The sequence below is a fragment of the Monodon monoceros genome, unplaced genomic scaffold (genome assembly GCF_005190385.1).
Source record: "Monodon monoceros isolate NGI ecotype Baffin Bay Population unplaced genomic scaffold, NGI_Narwhal_1 Super_Scaffold_16, whole genome shotgun sequence".
Lineage (NCBI taxonomy): Eukaryota > Metazoa > Chordata > Mammalia > Artiodactyla > Monodontidae > Monodon > Monodon monoceros.
Genome location: NW_021703772.1, coordinates 26,630,910 through 26,649,934, shown reverse-complemented (window position 1 = coordinate 26,649,934; position 19,025 = coordinate 26,630,910). Strand labels below are relative to the sequence as shown.

General features: G+C 38.8%; 1 protein-coding gene across 1 annotated transcript in view; it reads right to left on the bottom strand.

Annotated features, from left to right (window-relative positions):
* The window catches only part of ACADL (acyl-CoA dehydrogenase long chain), a 37,537-nt gene extending 24,584 nt beyond the window's left edge, over positions 1-12,953 (bottom strand). The window contains exons 1-4 of the mRNA XM_029225957.1: positions 12,711-12,953; positions 8,523-8,678; positions 7,803-7,940; positions 599-763 (exon numbers count right to left, since the gene is read on the bottom strand). Coding sequence (XP_029081790.1) covers positions 599-763; positions 7,803-7,940; positions 8,523-8,678; positions 12,711-12,787 — 536 coding nt within the window. The 5' untranslated portion in view covers positions 12,788-12,953. The remainder of the gene's footprint in view (positions 1-598; positions 764-7,802; positions 7,941-8,522; positions 8,679-12,710) is intronic.
* Positions 12,954-19,025: the final 6,072 nt, after the last annotated feature.

Here is a 19,025-nt window from a genome sequence, read left to right as displayed (position 1 = left end):
GCACCTTGTTTCCTTCATAGAACTTATCATAATTTAAATATATTTGTTTACGTGTTTGTCTTTCTCCTCAACAAGCACACAGACCACATCTGGTTTGATTACCACTGTATACCTGGCACACGGAAGGCACTTATTAAGTAACCATCAAATGACTAAATGATTTATTCATTTCCATTGCTTCAATTCTTTCTTATCTATGAATGGTTTTAAAGCCTATTGCCACCCCCAGCCTGTATCCAGACTTCCAAATCCATATTTTTAATAGGCTGCTGGACATTTCCATGTGAAATGTCACATCACATCTAAAATTCAACGTGCCCCAAATTCAACACATATTCTAACATTTTATTTACATCACACTATGTTAATATCTCACATACAACATAAAATACAATCTGCTATGTTGTTATTTGTATATGATAAGGCCTTATTTTCCTACTGGAATTTGAAGTTACCTAAGGTTGGAAATGACAATGTGTTCATCTTTGTATCTGTCTTAGCATATCACTCAGAGGGTTGTATAAAGCAGGTACTGAGAAAACATTTGCTGTTAAGGCATTGCTTCCAGCATTTCAAAACCAACCAAATGTTGATTTACCTTCCAGCCCCAGGCTCTGTCATTGCTATGGCACCAATACATTTCCCTGCAGTCATCTGGGGGATGAAGTGCTTAATCTGTTCTTCTGAGCCATAGTTTGCGATATAGGGCATGACAATATCCGAATGAAGACTAAAACCTGGGCCTGTGCAATTCGAATACGCTCTTAGAAAGAAAAAAGAGAAGACGGTTTAAGGCACAACGTAGTTATTTTGTTCTCTTTTTACTTCTTTGATTTCTCAGTTAGAAAAGAACAACAAAGTACTAAAGGTCCTATCACATTATGTGGTAATAGATTGTCTCCTCGCAAACCTATGAAGTTTCTGAGGGTTTTCTCTCTCTTTTTTTTTTTTACTAACCTTTTAATTTCTGGCTCTAACCTAGTAACAGTGCTCTAGCAGAGCTCAATGATCACGTATGTAATGAAATAAAAGACAAAACATTTAAAAAAATTTACCACCTATAACTGTATTACCCTAACATAGTAACTATTTTCATTTTAGCAAATGACCTTTGCCATAAGGATATACGTATTCTCATATAACTGCAGTCATGGTATAAATTTTGTACTTACAAAATTTATCACAAAAAATAGCTGCAAAATATTACAAACTGCTTCTGTACTACAATATACTTTTTCATTGTCCTACTGCTGGACATTTAGATTGCTTCCAAACTTGGGGGATTATGATCTAACATGGCAATGATGTTTGTACGTAGATATTATTTTTTATATTGGGTTGGCAAAAGGTTCCTTTGGTTTTTAAGTAAAAATAAAAGATAAATTTTTCATTTTCACCATGAACTCTATTGAACAATGTATTCACCCTTTTGTTCCATTACCTTCTGCCATTTTTCAGGCAACTTCATAATTCCATCTTCCCAAAACTTTTTATCTTTTTGAGCAAAGAACTGTTCCAGGTGCCTTTTACAGTCTTCCAAGGAATTGGATTTTTTTTCCATTAAGAGAATTTTGTAAAGACCTAAATAAATGGAAATCGAAGGTGCAATGTCTGGTGAATACGGCGGAGGAATCAGAACTTCCCAGCCAATCTGTAAAAGTTCTTGCCTGGTCATCAAAGAAACACGCGGTCTTGTGTTATCCTGATGGAAGATTATGCGTTTTCTCTTAACTAATTCCGGACACTTTTTGTCAAGTGCTGCTTTCAGTTGGTCTAATTGGGAGCAGTACTTGTTGGAATTAATTGTTCGGTTTTCCGGGAGGAGCTCATAATAGATGACTCCCTTCCAATCCAACCATATACACAACATCACCTTCCTTGGATGAAGACTGGCCTTTGGTGTGGTTCGTGGTGGTTCATTTTGCTTGCCCCATGATCACTTCCATTCCACATTATTGTACAGTGTCCACTTTTCATCGCCCATCACAATTTGTTTTGAAAACGGAATGTTTTCATTACGTCTAGGTAGAGAATCACATGAAGAAATATGGTCAAGAAGGTTTTTTTTGCTTAACTTATGTGGAACCCAGACATCAAAGTGATTAACATAAGCAAGCTGGTGCAAATGATTTTTCTTTTTTCTAGGAATTTTCTTTACATTTCCACTCGGCTTTAATGTATTTTTTTTTCTTATTTGTTATCCATTTTATACACATCAGTGTATACATGTCAATCCCAATCGCCCAATTCGTCCCACCACCCCAGTAGTGGGGTTGCTGGGTCATATGGTAATTCTATTTTTAGTTCTTTAAGGAACCTCCATACTGTTCTCCATAGTGGCTGTATCAATTTACATTCCCACCAATAGTGCAAGACGGTTCCCTTTTCTCCACACCCTCTCCAGAATTTGTTGTTTGTAGATTTTCTGATGATGCCCATTCTAACTGCTGTGAGGTGATACCACATTGTAGTTTTGATTTGCATTGCTCTAATAATTAGTGACGTTGAGCAGCTCTTCATGTACTTCTTGGCCATCTGTATGTCTTCTTTGGACAAATGTCTATTTAGGTCTTCTGCCCATTTTTTGGATTGGGTTGTTTGTTTTTTTAATATTGAGCTGCATGAGCTGTTTATATATTTTGGAGATTAATCCTTTGTCCGATGATTCATTTGCAAATATTTTCTCCCATTCTGAGGGTTGTGTTTTCGTCTTGTTCATGGTTTCCTTTGCTGTGCAAAAGCTTTGAAGTTTCATTAGGTCCCATTTGTTTATTTTTGTATGTATTTCCATTACTCTAGGAGGTGGATCAAAAAAGATCTTGCTGTGATTTATGTCAAAGAGTGTTCTTCCTATGTTTTCCTCTAAGAGTTTTATAGTGCCCGGTCTTACATTTAGGTCTCTAATCCATTTTGAGTTTATTTTTGTGTGTGGTGTATTAATTTCACTCTTTTACATGTAGCTGCCCAGTTTTCCCAACACCACTTATTGAAGAGACTGTCTTTTCTCCATTTTATATCCTTGCCTCCTTTGTCATAGATTAGTTGACCATAGGTGCGGGGGGTTTATCTCTGGGCTTTCTATCTTGTTCCATTGATCTGTGTTTCTGTTTTTGTGCCACTACCATATTGTCTTGATTACTGTAGCTTTGTACTGTCGTCTGAAGTCAGGGAGTCTGATTCCTACAGCTCCATTTTGTTCCCTCAAGGCCGCTTTGGCTATTCGGGGTCTTTTGTGTCTCCATACAAATTTTAAGATATTTTGTTCTAGTTCTGTAAAAAATGCCATTGGTAATTTGATAGGGATTGCATTGAATCTGTAGATTGCTTTGGGTAGTAGAGTCATTTTCACAATATTGATTCTTCCAATCTAAGAACATGGTATATCTCTCCATTGGTTGGTATCATTTTTAATTTCTTTCATCAGTGTTTTATAGTTTTCTGCATACAGGTCTTTTGTCTGCCTAGTTAGGTTTATTCCTAGGTATTTTATTCTTCTTGTTGCAATGGTATATGGGAGTGTTTCCTTAATTTCTCTTTCAGATGTTTCATCATTAGTGTATAGGAATACAAGAGATTTCTGTGCATTAATTTTGTATCCTGCTACTTTACCAAATTCAGTGATTAGCTCTAGTAGTTTTCTGGTGGCCTCTTTCAGATTCTCTATGAATAGAATCATGACATCTGCAAACAGTGACAGTTTTACTTCTTCTTTTCCAATTTCGATTCCTTTTATTTCTTTTTCTTCTCTGATTGCCGTGGCTAGGACCTCCAAAACTATGTTGAATAATAGTGGCGAGAGTGGACATCCTTGTCTTGTTCCTGATCTTAGAGCAAATGCCTTCAGTTTTTCACCATTGAGAATGATGTTTGCTGTGGGTTTGTCATATATGGCCTTTATTATGTCGAGGCAGGTTCCCTCTATGCCCACTTTCTGGAGAGTTTTTATCATAAATGGGTGTTGAACTTTGTCAAAAGCTTTTTCTGCATCTATTGAGATGATCTTATGATTTTTCTTCTTCTATTTGTTAATATGGTGTATCACATTGATTGATTTGCGTATATTGAAGAATACTTGCATCCCTGGCTTAAATCCCACAGGATCATGGTGTATGATTCTTTTAATGTATTGCTGGATTCTGTTTGCTAGTATTTTGTTGAGGATTTTTGCATCTATATTCATCAGTGATATTGGTCTGTAAATTTTTTTGGAGTATCTTTGTCTGGTTTTGGTATCAGGGTGATGGTGGCCTCATAGAATGAGTTTGGGAGTTTTCCTTCCTCTACAATTTTTTGGAAGAGTTTGAGAAGGATGGGTCTTAGCTCTTCTCTAAATGTTGGATAGAATTCATCTGTGAAGCCATCTGGTCCTGGACTTGTTTGTTGGAAGATTTTTAATCACAGCTTCAATTTCATTACTTGTGATTGGTCTGTTCATATTTTCTATTTCTTCCTGGTTCAGTCTTGGAAGGTTATACCTTTCTAAGAATTTTCCATGTCTTCCAGGTTGTCCATTTTATTGGCAGAGTTGCTTGTAGTAGTCTCTTAGGAGGCTTTGTATTTCTGTGGTGTCTGTTGTAATTTCTCCTTTTTCATTTCTAATTTTATTGATTTGAGTCCTCTCCCTCTTTTTCTTGATGACCCTGGCTAATAGTTTATCAATTTTGTTTATCTTCTCAAAGAACCAGCTTTTAGTTTTATTGATCTTTACTATTGTTTTCTTTGTTTCTATTTCATTTATTTCTGCTCTGATCTTTATGATTTCTTTCCTTCTGCTAACTTTGGGTTTTGTTTGTTCTTCTTTCTCTAGTTACTTTAGCTGTAAGGTTAGATAGTTTATTTGAGATTTTTCTTGTTTCTTGAAGTAGGCTTGTATAGCTACAAACTTCCCACTTAGAACTGCTTTTGCTGCATCCCATAGGTTTTGGATCGTCATGTTTTCATTGTCATTTGTCTCTAGGTATTTTTTGATTTCCTCTTTGATTTCTTTCCTCTTTGATCTCTTGGTTATTTAGTAACATATTGTTTAGCCTCCATGTGTTTGCGTTTTATACGTTTTTTTCCCTGTAATTGATTTCTAATCTCATAGCATTTTGGTCAGAAAAGATGCTTGATATGATTTCAATTTTCTTAAATTTACTGAGGCTTGATTTGTGACCCAAGATGTGATCTATCCTGGAGAATGTTCCATGCGCACTTGAGAAGAAAGTGTAATCCTGCTGTTTTTGGATGGAATGTCCTATAAATATCAATTAAATCTATCTGGTCTATTGTGTCATTTACAGCTTGTGTTTCCTTATTAATTTTCTGTTTGGATGATCTGTTCATTGGTGTAAGGGTGGTGTTAAAGTCCCCCACTATTATTGTGTTACTGTCGATTTCCTCTTTTAGAGCTCTTAGCAGTTGCCTTATGTATTGAGGTGCTCCTATGTTGGGTGCATAAATATTTACAACTGTTATATCTTCTTCTTGGATTGATCCCTTGATCATTAGGTAGTGTCCTTCTTTGTCCCTTGTAATAGTCTTTATTTTAAAGTCTATTTTATCTGATGAGTATAGCTACTCCAGCTTTCTTTTGATTTCCATTTGCATGGAATATCTTTTTCCATCCCCTCACTTTTAGTCTGTATGTGTCCCTAGGTCTGAAGTGGGTCTCTTGTAGACAGCATATATATGGGTCTTGTTTTTGTATCCATTCAGTAAGCCTGTGTCTTTTGGTTGGAGCATTTAATCCATTCACGTTTAAGGTAATTATCAATATGTATGTTCCTATTACCATTTTCTTAATTGTTTGGGGTTTGTTTTTGTAGGTCCTTTTCCTCTCTTGTGTTTCCCACTTAGAGAAGTTCTTTTAGCATTTGTTGTAGAGCTGGTTTGGTGGTGCTGAATTCTCTTAGCTTTTGCTTGTCTGTAAAGCTTTTGATTTCTCCATTGAATCTGAATGAGATCCTTGGGTAGAGTAATCTTGGTTGTAGATTTTTCCCTTTCATCACTTTAAGTACATCATGCCACTCCCTTCTGGCTTTTAGAGTTTCTGCTGAGAAATCAGCTGTTAACCTTATGGGAGCTCCCTTGTATGTTATTGGTCATTTTTCCCTTGCTGCTTTCAATAATTTTTGTTTGTCTTTAATTTTTATCAATTTGATTACTATGTGTCTCGGCATGTTTCTCCTTGGGTTTATCCTGTGTGTGACTCTCTGCGCTTCCTGGACTTGGGTGGCTATTTCTTTCCCATGTTAGGGAAGTTTTCAACTATAATCTCTTCAAATATTTTCTTGGGTCCTTTCTTTCTTCTCCTTCTGGGACCCCTATAATGCGAATGTTGTTGCGTTTAATGTTGTCCCAGAGGTCTCTTAGGCTGTCTTCATTTCTTTTTATTCTTTTTTCTTTATTCTGTTCCACAGCAGTGAATTCCACTATCTTTTCTTCCAGGTCACTTTTCCATTCTTCTCCCTCAGTTATTCTGCTATTGATTCCTTCTAGTGTATTTTTCATTTCAGTTATTGTATTGTTCATCTCTGTTTGTTTGTTCTTTAATTCTTCTAGGTCTTTGTTAAACATTTCTTGCATCTTCTCGATCTTTGCCTCCATTGGTTTTCCGAGGTCCTGGGTCATCTTCACTATCATTATTCTGAATTCTTTTTCTGGAAGGTTGCCTATCTCCACTTCATTTAGTTTTTTTTCTGGGTTTTTATCTTGTTCCTTCATCTGGTACATAGCCCTCTGCCTTTTCGTCTTGTCTATCTTTCTGTGAACGTGGTTTTTGATCCACAGGATGCAGGATTGTAGTTCTTGCTTCTGCTGTCTGCCCTCTGGTGGATGAGGCTATCTCGTGCAAATGATTTTCAACACTTGATTTGGATGTTTTGAGTATGTCGGCTATCTCCCAGGTGGTATAACATTGATTGTTCTCAACTAATGTCTCAATTTGATCGCTATCAAGTTCAACTGGTTTATCCGACTGGGGAGCATCATCCAGCGAGAAATCTCCAGTACGAAACTTTGCAAACCACTTTTGACACATTCGATCAGTCACAACACCTTCTCCATACACTGCACAAATCTTTTTTTTTGTGCTTCAGTTGCATTTTTACCTTTCATGAAATAATAAAGCATAATATGCCAAAAATGTTGCTTCTTTTCTTCCACCTTCAATATTAAAATGGCTACACAAAAATTCACCAATTTTAATAAGTCTTTTTTTAAATGCACGTTAATATGACAGCTGTCACAATATAATCTAACAAAATTGTTTTGAATGAAGTTGAAGACAACTAAGTGCTACTAGAGCCATCTTATGGAAAAAAACAAAGTTTTTGGCCAACCCAATATTTAAGAGCAGAAATACTTTCATTTTTTATGTATCCATGCTTTTAATCTCCAAGGCATTTATTGTTCCAATATATAACGTCACCAAGAGTATATGAATGCGTCACTTTCACTGCAACCTTGTCAGCACTGGTTATTATGATTTTTCATTTTCACTAACTTTTGTACTCAAAATGATACCTCCAGATTAATTTAATTTGCATCTGCTTGGTAGTAAGGATAAACTTTTTTCATCTAAAAAACCTATTTCTTTTTTGATGAATTGCTGGTTCAAATCTTTTGCCCATTTATCAACTGAAATCTTCATTTGTTCTCATGTATGAAACAGACACATGGGTCAATTAGAAATGAAGCACCTATTTTAACAACTTAAAAGAGGATTTTCAATCTTATAAGATTAGAAAACAGTTTAAAATCATCACTCAGAAAAGTGAACTGACGAAACAAGACTCAACTTCAAATGCTTCCATACTTACTGCTCCTCCCAAACAACAGCTGACGAGTACAAGTCCCCCCCAATGCCACCATGACGCTCTGCAATATTGACACCAAGCAGTCCTTGTTTTCCAGCTTTTTCCCAAAGCTCCCTACTCACTTCTCCAGCTTTCTCCCATCTGCAAGTAACAAACATGTTAAAATCAGAAAAATATTTTTCATATTATTTAAACGGCCACATTTTGAATTTATGAATGATTTTGTTCAGGAATGGTCCCTTAATTTAAGGTAATTAAAAAGGGGGTGCTCTCATATCCTGTGACAATAGCAGGGCCCAACAAGTAAAAGAAAGATTCCTCTTTCCCAGGAAAGACTCAGTCATTGAAAAGCCCTGGACTCTTTGTTTACTCTAGCCCTCCCAACTTCCTTTTCCTCTCTATGAAAGTGCTCTCCTTCCCTTGCTGAGCAGCAACTTGCACATAGATCACCATGGCTGTGGACCATAAACCCATTTTTTATGGGAGAAAAAACTGGCAGTCGATTAGGTCAACATATTTTTTAATTGTATATTTTAAAACTCATTTAAGAAGCTTTGAACTAGTTTAAGAATCCCGTAATCTTACAGTATTATACTGAAGAGTGGTAAAAATGTTAATAAAGCCCTGAACACAGTACTTTTTCTAGAGAACAATGAAGAGCATTCTAGGAAATGGTCCTTCTTGGACCTCTAACGTTACTTTCAAAGAAAATGTGTGACTTACTCTGCGTGATGAGGAATCACTTCTTCTTGAAAAAACTTCCTTACACTTTCTCGGAAAATGTCATGTTCTGAAGAGAAGATTCTTCTAATTCCTATATCTGTTAATTTTTTAGCAGAAGGAGTTTCCAGACGTTCCTCCCCTCCAGAATGAGAACATCTTAAAAATATACATACATTAAGAAAATTAAGTGAATTGTTACTCTTCACATCCAAATTAAAAGTCACTGAACAACATGAAGGAAAGAGTCTGCAATTTGACAAACTGGTTCAAATTTGAGCAGCAGCACTTTAGGATCTATCTCGATTGGATGAGACTAAGAAATAGTTTACCCTTATTCAACTCAGTCTTTACTTCCAAATCCCTAAAGAGGATGTCATGCCTAGAAATAATCACATGTTTGAGCTGAAGTAGAATATAGAATAGTACTGTATGGTGATGCCGATTAAATAATGTAAAATTCAAATAGTACAATAGAATAATACTGATAAGTTTTCATGTAATGTACAATTTTTAAAATAATGTAACCCCCCCATTAATAGTTTATCCAGAATCATACAATTTCAAATGGCAGGTGTATAGGATGCAAACTGCACATTACAATCCGGGTGTAAAGCAAAATCAAAGTGCCCACCAGTCTCTGTAGGGATTATTCCAGAATTATTCAAAATCTTTGGAAACTGACCTTTCCTCTCCCTGCACCCCCCCACTCCCCATATTAAGCTTAAAAAGAGACTGCTCTGTAGTTCCTTTTGTCCAATGGTCTTCAGATCGCCCCCTGCCCTGGCCGGGGGTACGCCTGAAAAGATTTTGAAACTCTGTGTACCACTTTGTACATTTTTAAGCTCACATATAAAAAAACTTTTTATCATATATATAAATATCGCCAAAAGATGTTTTTCTGTTTTGCATTATATTGTTTTGGGTTTCTCTCTTCCTTAGTTGGACCCTGACCTGATCTGATTCTATCCTGTCCTTTCCTTCCCTTTTCTTTCTCTTCCTCTTCTTCTTCTTAGTCCAGAAAAGACCCAGTCTTGTTTATTGGCAATTAGGCTATTTCAATCTTTTTTCCCCTGAAATGTATTATTTTTTTCCAGTTTATATATCTTTCCTTAATGCAATGGACTGAATTGTGCCTGCCTCCTCCTCCAACCCAATTCATGTTGAAGCTCAAACTCCCAATGTAATGGTATTTGGAGATATAGCTTTGAGGAGGTAATTACAGTTAAATGAGGTCATAAGTGTGGAGTCCTAAACAAAGAGGCTTGGCTTACATTATAAGAAGGGGAAGACAGAGATATAGCTCTGTGTGCACACAACAAGGAAAGGCCTAGTGAGGACATAGGGAGAAGGGGGCCATCTATAAGTCAGGAAGAGAGCTCTCACCAGCAAATGAACTGGCCAGCACCTTGATCTTGGACTATCCAGCCGCTAGAATTATGAGGAATAGATTTCTGCTGTTAACCACCCAGTCTGTAGTATTTGGGTATGGAAGCCTGAGCTGATTAATACACTTAATATGTATTTTGTGTCATTTTGCTTTAGACTTATCTTTTATATACAACTTTTAGTTGAGTTTTATTTGTTAATACAATCTGAAATGTCTTTTAAGTGGTAACCTTTAGCTGAGAACTTTTAATATTACATTTTTTATACCTGGTCTGCCTGTTATCTTCACGTTTTTCTGGTTTGCTACTCTGTCAGCCAAATCATCATTTTTAATAGCTTATTTATTCATTTAGCTAAAAAATACTTTCTGAGTGCCTAATATGTACTAGGAACCATCCGGGTAACTTGGGATACAACAGTGAGCAAGGGCCTTGCGCACCACTGTAATGTTACAGTAAAAGAGACTAAAATCTACTTCATCCTATATTGAAATGACTCGTTCCAATTTCTTTATAATGCACACATTGGTCCATACTTGGGATTTTTCCTCAAGGAAAAAAATGTGCTGAGACTAGGGAACTGGAGCTCTAAGACACTGAATCATTTGTCAACATAATTAGTAAATAATAGAGTGGAACTTATATACAAGTCTGCCTGGATCTTAAAATTTTATATCCCATGTAACATTAAAGAAATCTTTGGAACATTTCTAAGTAAAACACACCAAGACAAAGGAAAGTGAAAGAAGTGCCAGAAAGAACAGAGATTTTCAGATCAGTCAAAAGTGTTCAAGAGAGAACATGTAGAGAGAAGAAAATCAAAACACTTGGCAGTAAGTTTGTTGGAATATCCATTTTTTGCCAAGACTAAGGAACCCGTACAAAATAAATGAGCCCTTTTTCTCCCCATAAAAACCAGGAAATCTGTACTGAATAAATTGTCCATTGTTTTCCTAAAGCATTAAACGGCTACTCATCTAACTGGCTAGGCTCTAATTATTATTATTATCATTATTTTTAAAACCTCATTATAAAAGGGAGACAGTCTCTGCCAGCACCTTCAGGTAGGGAGCTGGTTATAAATACACAATTTTGGGCCTCATCCCAGGCCAAATGAATCAGTCTGTACATTTGACACTTGAACCACACAGGGGTTAGGGACGCCCAACCTCCATGCAGTTGAAAATCCATGTATACCCCACCGTCAGCCCTCCATATTTGTGCTTCCTCCAAAGCACGGTTCTGCATCCTCAGATTCAACCAACCATGGATTGTGTAGTACTGTAGTATTTACGATGGAAAAAAATTCCCATGTAAGTGGACCCTCGCGATTCAAATACATGCTGTTCAAGGGTCGACTGTATTTTAATAACATTCCTAAGTGATTCATATGCACATTAAAGTTTAAGAGTCTGTTATAATGAAACTAGAGTCTCTGACCTATTCAGAGGGTCCCTCAGGTCCTCCTTTTTCCAATATTCTTCCTATACTTCAACCAAAATAACATCACAATTGACAGTGCAGAAGCAGGTATGAAAATCAGACTGTCTAATATTAAGCCAGACATTAAGGGATCTACAAAAATGTAAGACAATGTCACTCATCTCACCTTTTTTTTGGAAAAGTTATTTTTCATAAAGATGTTATTTATGTTAACATGTAATGAGTTACTTTTATGTAAACTAAATATTTGTAAAATTTCGCAGTTTTGTAGATATCTATTGACATCAATGTCCATAAATAAAACTCACATAAACAAAAGATCTTGGAGGTCCTCTAATTTTAACAGCACAAAGGAGTCCTGATACCAAAAAATTTGAGCATCACTGTCTTATGAAATTCGGGGAAGAGCTTAGAAAAGTATGTGTATCCGAATGTAAAGTCACTCCTCGGTGAAGCCTTCCCAGCCCTCCTCACGAGCAGCAGTTTTGTTTCCTGCTCCCACAGCATCTTAGAGTTACCATAAGGCCGCCATGAGCTAATTTATCCATCCTGTCACTCTCATTAAATAGGGAATCCTCGGTGCTTCCAGTTTGTTTATCCAATGACTGTATTTGAGGTGTCAGACGGTACAGGAAGCTTTTGATCTTATAAACACTACCTTAATAGTCACTGAGCCACTTAGAAACTCTCTCCATTAATTCCTCTGCATTTACTTAATTAAAGGATTTGTTAAATCTCAAGTTAATTTCATCGTCTAACGGGCCGTCGCCAGGTCTTTCCTGTTCCAGGATGTCTTCTCCATGGCACTTCTCTAGGTCAGCGTCGCTGCAAGTGCTTTTCTCAAGATCTGGGAGGCGGTGGAATACCAGCTCCCAAGTTCACTATAGGGCGGTGCCTTTTTGCCACAGATCTAACTGGGCCAAAGGTCGTAGCTCCAACTCGTGCAACTGTGGCCAAGGGCTGACTCCCCGCCCTCGCCTCGCAGGAACTCTTCGAAATGCAGACTCACGGTGCCGACCACAGGCCTCAGAACCAGACGGGTTGGATTGGGGCCAGTGAGGGAGAATTTAGGGACGCCCGCCCCCCCCCCCTTCGGCTGTCACCAAGTTGAAGCTGCTAGGCCGGCGCCCACGCGCTCGCCCCAGTGGGTCCGACCCAGGTTCTGGGAGCCAAGGGGCGAGGCCCAGCCCCTTCTCCCACCCTCTCTCGCCCCAACAGCTCAGCCCAAGTCCCGGGGGCCGATGCAGCCGGCCCCTTGAGCGCGCGCCGGCTGGTTCCCAGCCCCCAGGAGCGGTGTGCGTGTCGCAGCCCTGCCCTGCAGCCTCCCGGCCGGCGCAGCTGAAACGGGGCGGGCACTCACCTCGATGCCGGCGGCACGCTCGGCGCACAGCGGCCGCCCCACAAGCGTAGGGCCCTGCGGAGGAGGCGCGTGGCCATGGCTGGGACAGCGAGGGGCGGCAGGGGCGACGGACTCGTTTTCTCGGTGACTCCGAGCGCGCAAGGCCAGGCCCCGGGCCAGCGGACTGTCCCCAGGACCTTCCTCCGTGCAGTCCCGCCGGAAAAACGTCGCGCAGCCGCTCTGGTAAATGCGCCCTGGGCGCCCTTCCGGAGCCCGGAGCCGCGATCCCCTGTGGCCCCGCGGGTGGTGTGTCGCCGAGCGTTGGGACACGCCCCTCTCTAGAATCTTACCAATGGAAAGATTCTAAACGCAAAACGATCCAACTTTTCCCTGCGGCGTTTTTGTATATCTAAACTGTTTTTTTTTTGTTTTTTTTGTTTTTTTTTTTGTGAGGAAGATAGAGTTTATTAAAGAGAAGGGTCGCTGCAAGAACAGCTGGCCGACTTCCTGGTAGCCAAGGAAAGCCGACCCTGAGCGTGGGTTGCTTGTCTGGTTTGTTTTAACATCTTTATTGGAGTATAACTACTTTACAGTGGTGTGTTAGTTTCTGCTTTATAACAAAGTGAATCAGCCATACATATACATATATCCCCATATCCCCTCCCTCTTGCGTCTCCGTCCCTCCCACCCTCCCTATCCCACCCCTCTAGGTGGTCACAAAGCAGCAAGCTGATCCGAGCCAGCAATCCCACTACTGGGCATATACCCTGCTTGTCTGTTTTTATAGCCAGAGAACAAACGGACTTCTGTCACCCGCTGATTGGGTAGGATCTGCATGTTTCCAGTGGGATGAATACCTTTCTGTATATGGTATGGAAAAGGAGCAAGGCATGCTGCTTGGGAATGCTCAGAGATGTTGCAATGGTTGTTGCATGACAGAGTGATAAGGGTCTGGTAACTCTGCTCTTTTCAGAATTCTGAACCGCTTTGAGGAACGAGTTTAAGCTATGGAGCCTCAAAAATGGACCCAAACACAAACGCACAAACTTACATGAAGTTTCTTTTCTTTTCTTTTCCTTTTTTTGTGGGGGGAGTTCTTTATTTTTTTAAATTGAAGTATAGTTGATTTACAATATTAGTTTCAGGTGAAAAACATACCAATTCAAAAGTTGTATAGCTTGTACTCCATTTAAAAAAATTGTATTGGAGTATAGTTGACTTACAATGTTGTGTTAGTTTCTGCTGTATAGCAAAGTGAATCAGTTATATATGTCCATTCTTTTTTTAGATTCATTTCCCATATAGGTAATTACAGAGTATTGAGCGAAGTTCCCTGTGCTATACAGCAGGTTCTCTTTAGTTATCTATTTTATATATAGTAGTGTGTACATGTCAATCCCAATCTCCCAATTTATCCTTCCTCTCCCCTTTCCCCCCAGTAAGTTTGTTTTCTACATCTGTGACTCTATTTCTGTTTCGTAAATAAGTTCATTTGTACCGTGTTTTTAGATTCCACATATATGTGATATCATATGATGTTTGTCTTTGACTTCACTTAGTATGATAATCTCTAGGTCCATCCATATTGCTGCAAATGGCATTATTTCATTCTTTTTTATGGCTGAGTAATATTCTATTGTATATATGTACTGCATCATCTTTATCCATTCTTCTGTCGATGGACATTTAGGTTGCTTCCATGTCTTGGCTATTGTAAACAGTGCTGCAATGAACGTTGGGGTGCACGAATCTCTTCTAATTATGATTTTCTCCGGGTATATGCCTAGGAGTGGGATTGCTGGATCATATGGCAGTTCTACTTTTAGTTTTTAAAGGAACCTCCATACTGTTCCATGAAGTTTATTTTCTAACACTGGAGATTGATTTACTTCATATATATGACTATGCAAATACTACTTTCAAAGAAGTGTGGCGTTATCATTTTTTTCTTGCAAAAATTAGTAGCCACTTCCTGGAAAAAATTAAAATATATTCAGTATGCAAATAAAAACCTTTAGTTCAGTTCTCCAATAGTATTTTATTTGAATTCATGTCTTGCCATTTCCTTTTACCTCAAGTCATCAAATACTGTTTAATGATCTACATTTCAATTTAATGAAGTCTGAGCTTTTGAAATTTATGGATTTGGTTTTTTGGTAATAGGAAATCTGTGAAAGTTTTTGAACTCTAAAGAGTTTGCAGAGTGGATTTCTAAGGAGGTAAAGCAAAACATTAAGGCCATTCTAAGAGTCGAGGACAGTTATCAAGGGACTGAAATGGTACAAGTGAAAGAGACACTTGTGTTAGAAATCAAGAACTAACTGAACGCAGCATAAAGAAGTTTAAAAAAAAGAAAGTTTTAATTCCATACAGAAGCATGTGAATATTATTAATTGGCCGGGGAAGCACAGGACTCCATGTAGACTTGCTAGAATTCTGGACTTGCCAGCCTTCTTAAGCCACCTCAACCATTAGCAGTCTGTGCCAGGGTATTTACTTGCTTCATGGGACCAAACTTGTTTTTCAACATGATAATTAGCTGATCAAGTAACCTGCTAGTATGGAGCCATGAGACCCTTTTGTGCATGGTCTTGCTGAGCCTCTGAAAAGTGAGGATAATAATACAACACTACTTCAGTGTGCCTCAGTGTGGTCTGAGTATCACTACAGCAGCACCACTTGTTGAATCAGAATATCTGATGATGAGGTCCAGGGTTCTGTATTCTTAACATGTCTCACCAGTGATTTTTTTTTTAATTAGGCTTAATTCACTTTACTTTTCTCATATAAAAATACTCTGTGGTGGCCACAGCTGGAGCCTGGGTCCTCTGGGTCCTCTGCACTTTGCTAGAACATCAGTGAATTTCTGATAGGGAGACTTGGAGAACAGGATCTCTTTCTAGAGGTGGTGAGGTGAGATAACTGTAGATCTTGGAGATGGCATCAAAGCTGGCCTTGGTGAAGTTGCCTAGGATTTCAGTGCAGCCTCTGACCTATGTGGCAGTAGTATAGCAGTCATCCTCAGCAGCTTCTGGGGCCCAGGGGTTGAGGTGATGGCAGTGCCTCTGCGGGCAGGAATGGTGAAACCGAGCAGGACAATAAACCTTTCCCTGCACACAAACTTACATTCCGTAACAACCATATGAGATGCCTTATAACAACACACCCCATTTTGGTTGGAATGCTCCTGGTTCGAGAACTGTCTTTTTGGTATGTGCAAAATAAACTTTTACTAACTACTGCTTTGGTGATTAACTGGTTTTACTTTGGCTGTTTCTGAACTTTTGACAAATCCAGTCTAGGATTTTTGTTCCCATGTCTCTCTAGTATACTTTAACCTGGCACAGTTCCTTCTGACTTTATCATTCATAGCGTTGACACTGTTTGGAGTAAAAGCCCGGTATTTTGTAGGAATAACTTAGTTTGGGTTTTTTGAGGTTTCCTCACAGGAGAATTGGTACTTCAGTAACGTGATGTCCCTCTCAGTACATCACATCAGACTGCCCTTCATGCTAGATTATCCTGTTCTTGGTGAGGTAAATTTGAACCACCTTAGTTTTACTGTCTTAATTTCATTAAGATGGTGTCCACCAGATTAGTCTGTTGTAAAGTTACTATGTTTCCTTTTGTGAAATAAGAACAAATATGCTTCTGAATGTAGAATGATCTGGGCTAAAATGAAATGAAAGGTTAAACAAACTACCGAGATAATTCAGGCAAATTACCCAGAATTTCACAAATTCTTTGAGCCATTTATATCTCCCTGGCAGGAATAAGTCACATCTTTTACCTGAGAGTTCTACAAGGCATGCTATTATTAACTGAAAGGTCAATTAGGGCCAGAATAGTCAGGGCCCTATCTAGTTGATGCATATATATCTTGAACTTGGATCTAGAAGAGCATAACACAAAATTAGGAACTATTCAGTTATTATTGGCCAATATTTTTATTATTATTAAATATCACACCAGGGAGGGAATTCCGTGGCGGTCCAGTGGTTAGGACTCCATGCTTTCACTGCCAAGGCCCAGGGTTCAGTCCCTGGTCAGGGAACTAAGATCCCACAAGTCACACAGAGTGGCAAAAAAAAAAATTACACCAGGGAATTTAGATTTGATATGGTAAGAGATAAGAGTACTCTTTTGTTCTTAAAGCCTAGGAGAGTGAAATTCATTCATTCATTCATTCATTCTTTCTTTCTTTTATCTCTTAAATACCTATTGAGTTCCTCCTAAAATTGAGGATACAGTGTCATACAAGATAAAATCCCTACTTTCAAAGGGATTGAAATATAGTTATGAAAATGAGACTTGTATGAGGTGACTTAAAATACAAGACAGAGTATGATAAACGTAGGAGCAGCTCCAGGGAGGGAAGTGACACTTCGGGTGACCAACTTGATTTACTTCATTTTCCCGCTTTATTTTTAGGGAATAGTGGAAAAAACATGGGCTATAGAATTCCACAGACCAAGACCAAGGTTGGAAACCTCTCTCTGAGTTACTAAATCTCTCCATGTCTCTGTTCCCTTATTTGTAAAATGGAGATATTAACAGGATCTACCTCACAGGGTTATTGTGAGGCTGAAACAAGGCAAAATATGTAAAGCATCCAGTCTGGCAGCAACAGGAGCCCGGTATATAGTAACATCATTACTACTATTCAATATTTTTCCTTACCTTAATTCTTAGGAGAGGCCATATGCTTCCCGAATTGCCAGGGAAACAAATGAAACCGATAGAACCTGACCCATGCTGCAGATTTAGTTAGCTGTCATTTATTCAAAAACGGATTTGCAGCAGTTGCTCATTCTAGGTCCCAATATTTATGCCAATATCTTTATTGGACACGTCAGATCATCCTTGTGTTGTGGTTTTCCCCCAGGGTTACTAGTGTTAGCTTTTTTTTTTTTTTTTTTTTTTTGCGATACGCGGGCCTCTCACTGTTGTGGCCTCTCCCGTTGCGGAGCACAGGCTCCGGACGCGCAGGCTCAGCGGCCATGGCTCACGGGCCCAGCCACTCCGCGGCATGTGGGATCTTCTCGGACCGGGGCACGAACCCGTGTCCCCTGCATCGGCAGGCGGACCCTCAATCACTGCGCCACCAGGGAAGCCCTAGTGTTAGCTTTAACTCTCTTCTCTGTTCATTTCTTTCAATAGCGTGTTCTTCCCATTTTAGAGAAAGCAAAGACACTTGATTTAATATCTTTTAAGAAAATGTTGCCCTTGCTAGTTCTTCATTCCAAGGAGTTTGTAGTCAACACTAGGGATTTTTTAAACTAATACCAATATAAGCTAAGGTGCAAAAGAGTTTATTTGTCCAGATTCTAAAATTAAGTATTAATTCTGGCTAAATGTTCTGGTCTAGTATAAGCAATCTCCGTGAATGTTTGACTTTAAGCTTTCTTTACCTGTGTGAGGGCAGAGCACTCATTCTTCAAAGGAGAACACATGATTGATTCCAGACCGTGAAGGGACAGAGTTGTCCAACTCTGGAAGCTTTAACATTCATCTAGCTATGATGATGAATAGGGCAGTGTCACAGGGTCATATGTCAGACAGCAGGAAAGTTAAGGAAAATAGAGCCAAGAAGTGAGCTAAAGTTAAGAGCTTATCTCATAATTAAAAGACAAAGAAAAGGGAAGGTGAGGCAAGGGCGGGGCTCAGCTGGAATCTGCCAAATGTTGGGAAACTACTCTGGCTCGTCTGAATATTCTGAAGGTCCCTTTGTACACAACAGACTGATTGGAACAGGCCAACTACTAGGAGGTACAGACTTCATAGCTACAACATAAGCTCTCTGAACCTCCATTTATTCACCTGTAAATGAAGAAGTTTCATATCATGGCGTTGTTGTGAGCATTTTTTCAGATAATGGGGGTCAAATGGTTAGAGCAATGACAAGATTATAATAAGCACTCAATAAATAGTAATTATTATTGTTATCATTGAGAAATATCCCACACACACACACCATTTTTTTTTTTTTTTTTTTGGCCACGCCGTGGCCAAAAGATCCTGCTTGTAGGATCTTAGTTCCCCGACCAGCGATTGAACCGGTGCCCTTGGCAGTGAAAGTACAGAGTCCTAACCACTGGACCACCAGGGAATTCCCAGAAATATCCCTATAATACAAAAAAGGAAGAGCAACTTTTGAAAAACACATTTTAAAAAAACCTTCAAGTTCAAAGAAGAAAATAAATTACTCCTAGTTCCCCAACTGAAATATAAATATCCTTGGAGTAACACATTGGAGTATGTGAAGGAATAAACAGCTTCTAACCATATTTCGCACTCCCTCTCTGACTCTTATAGTACTTATTTTATATTATACAA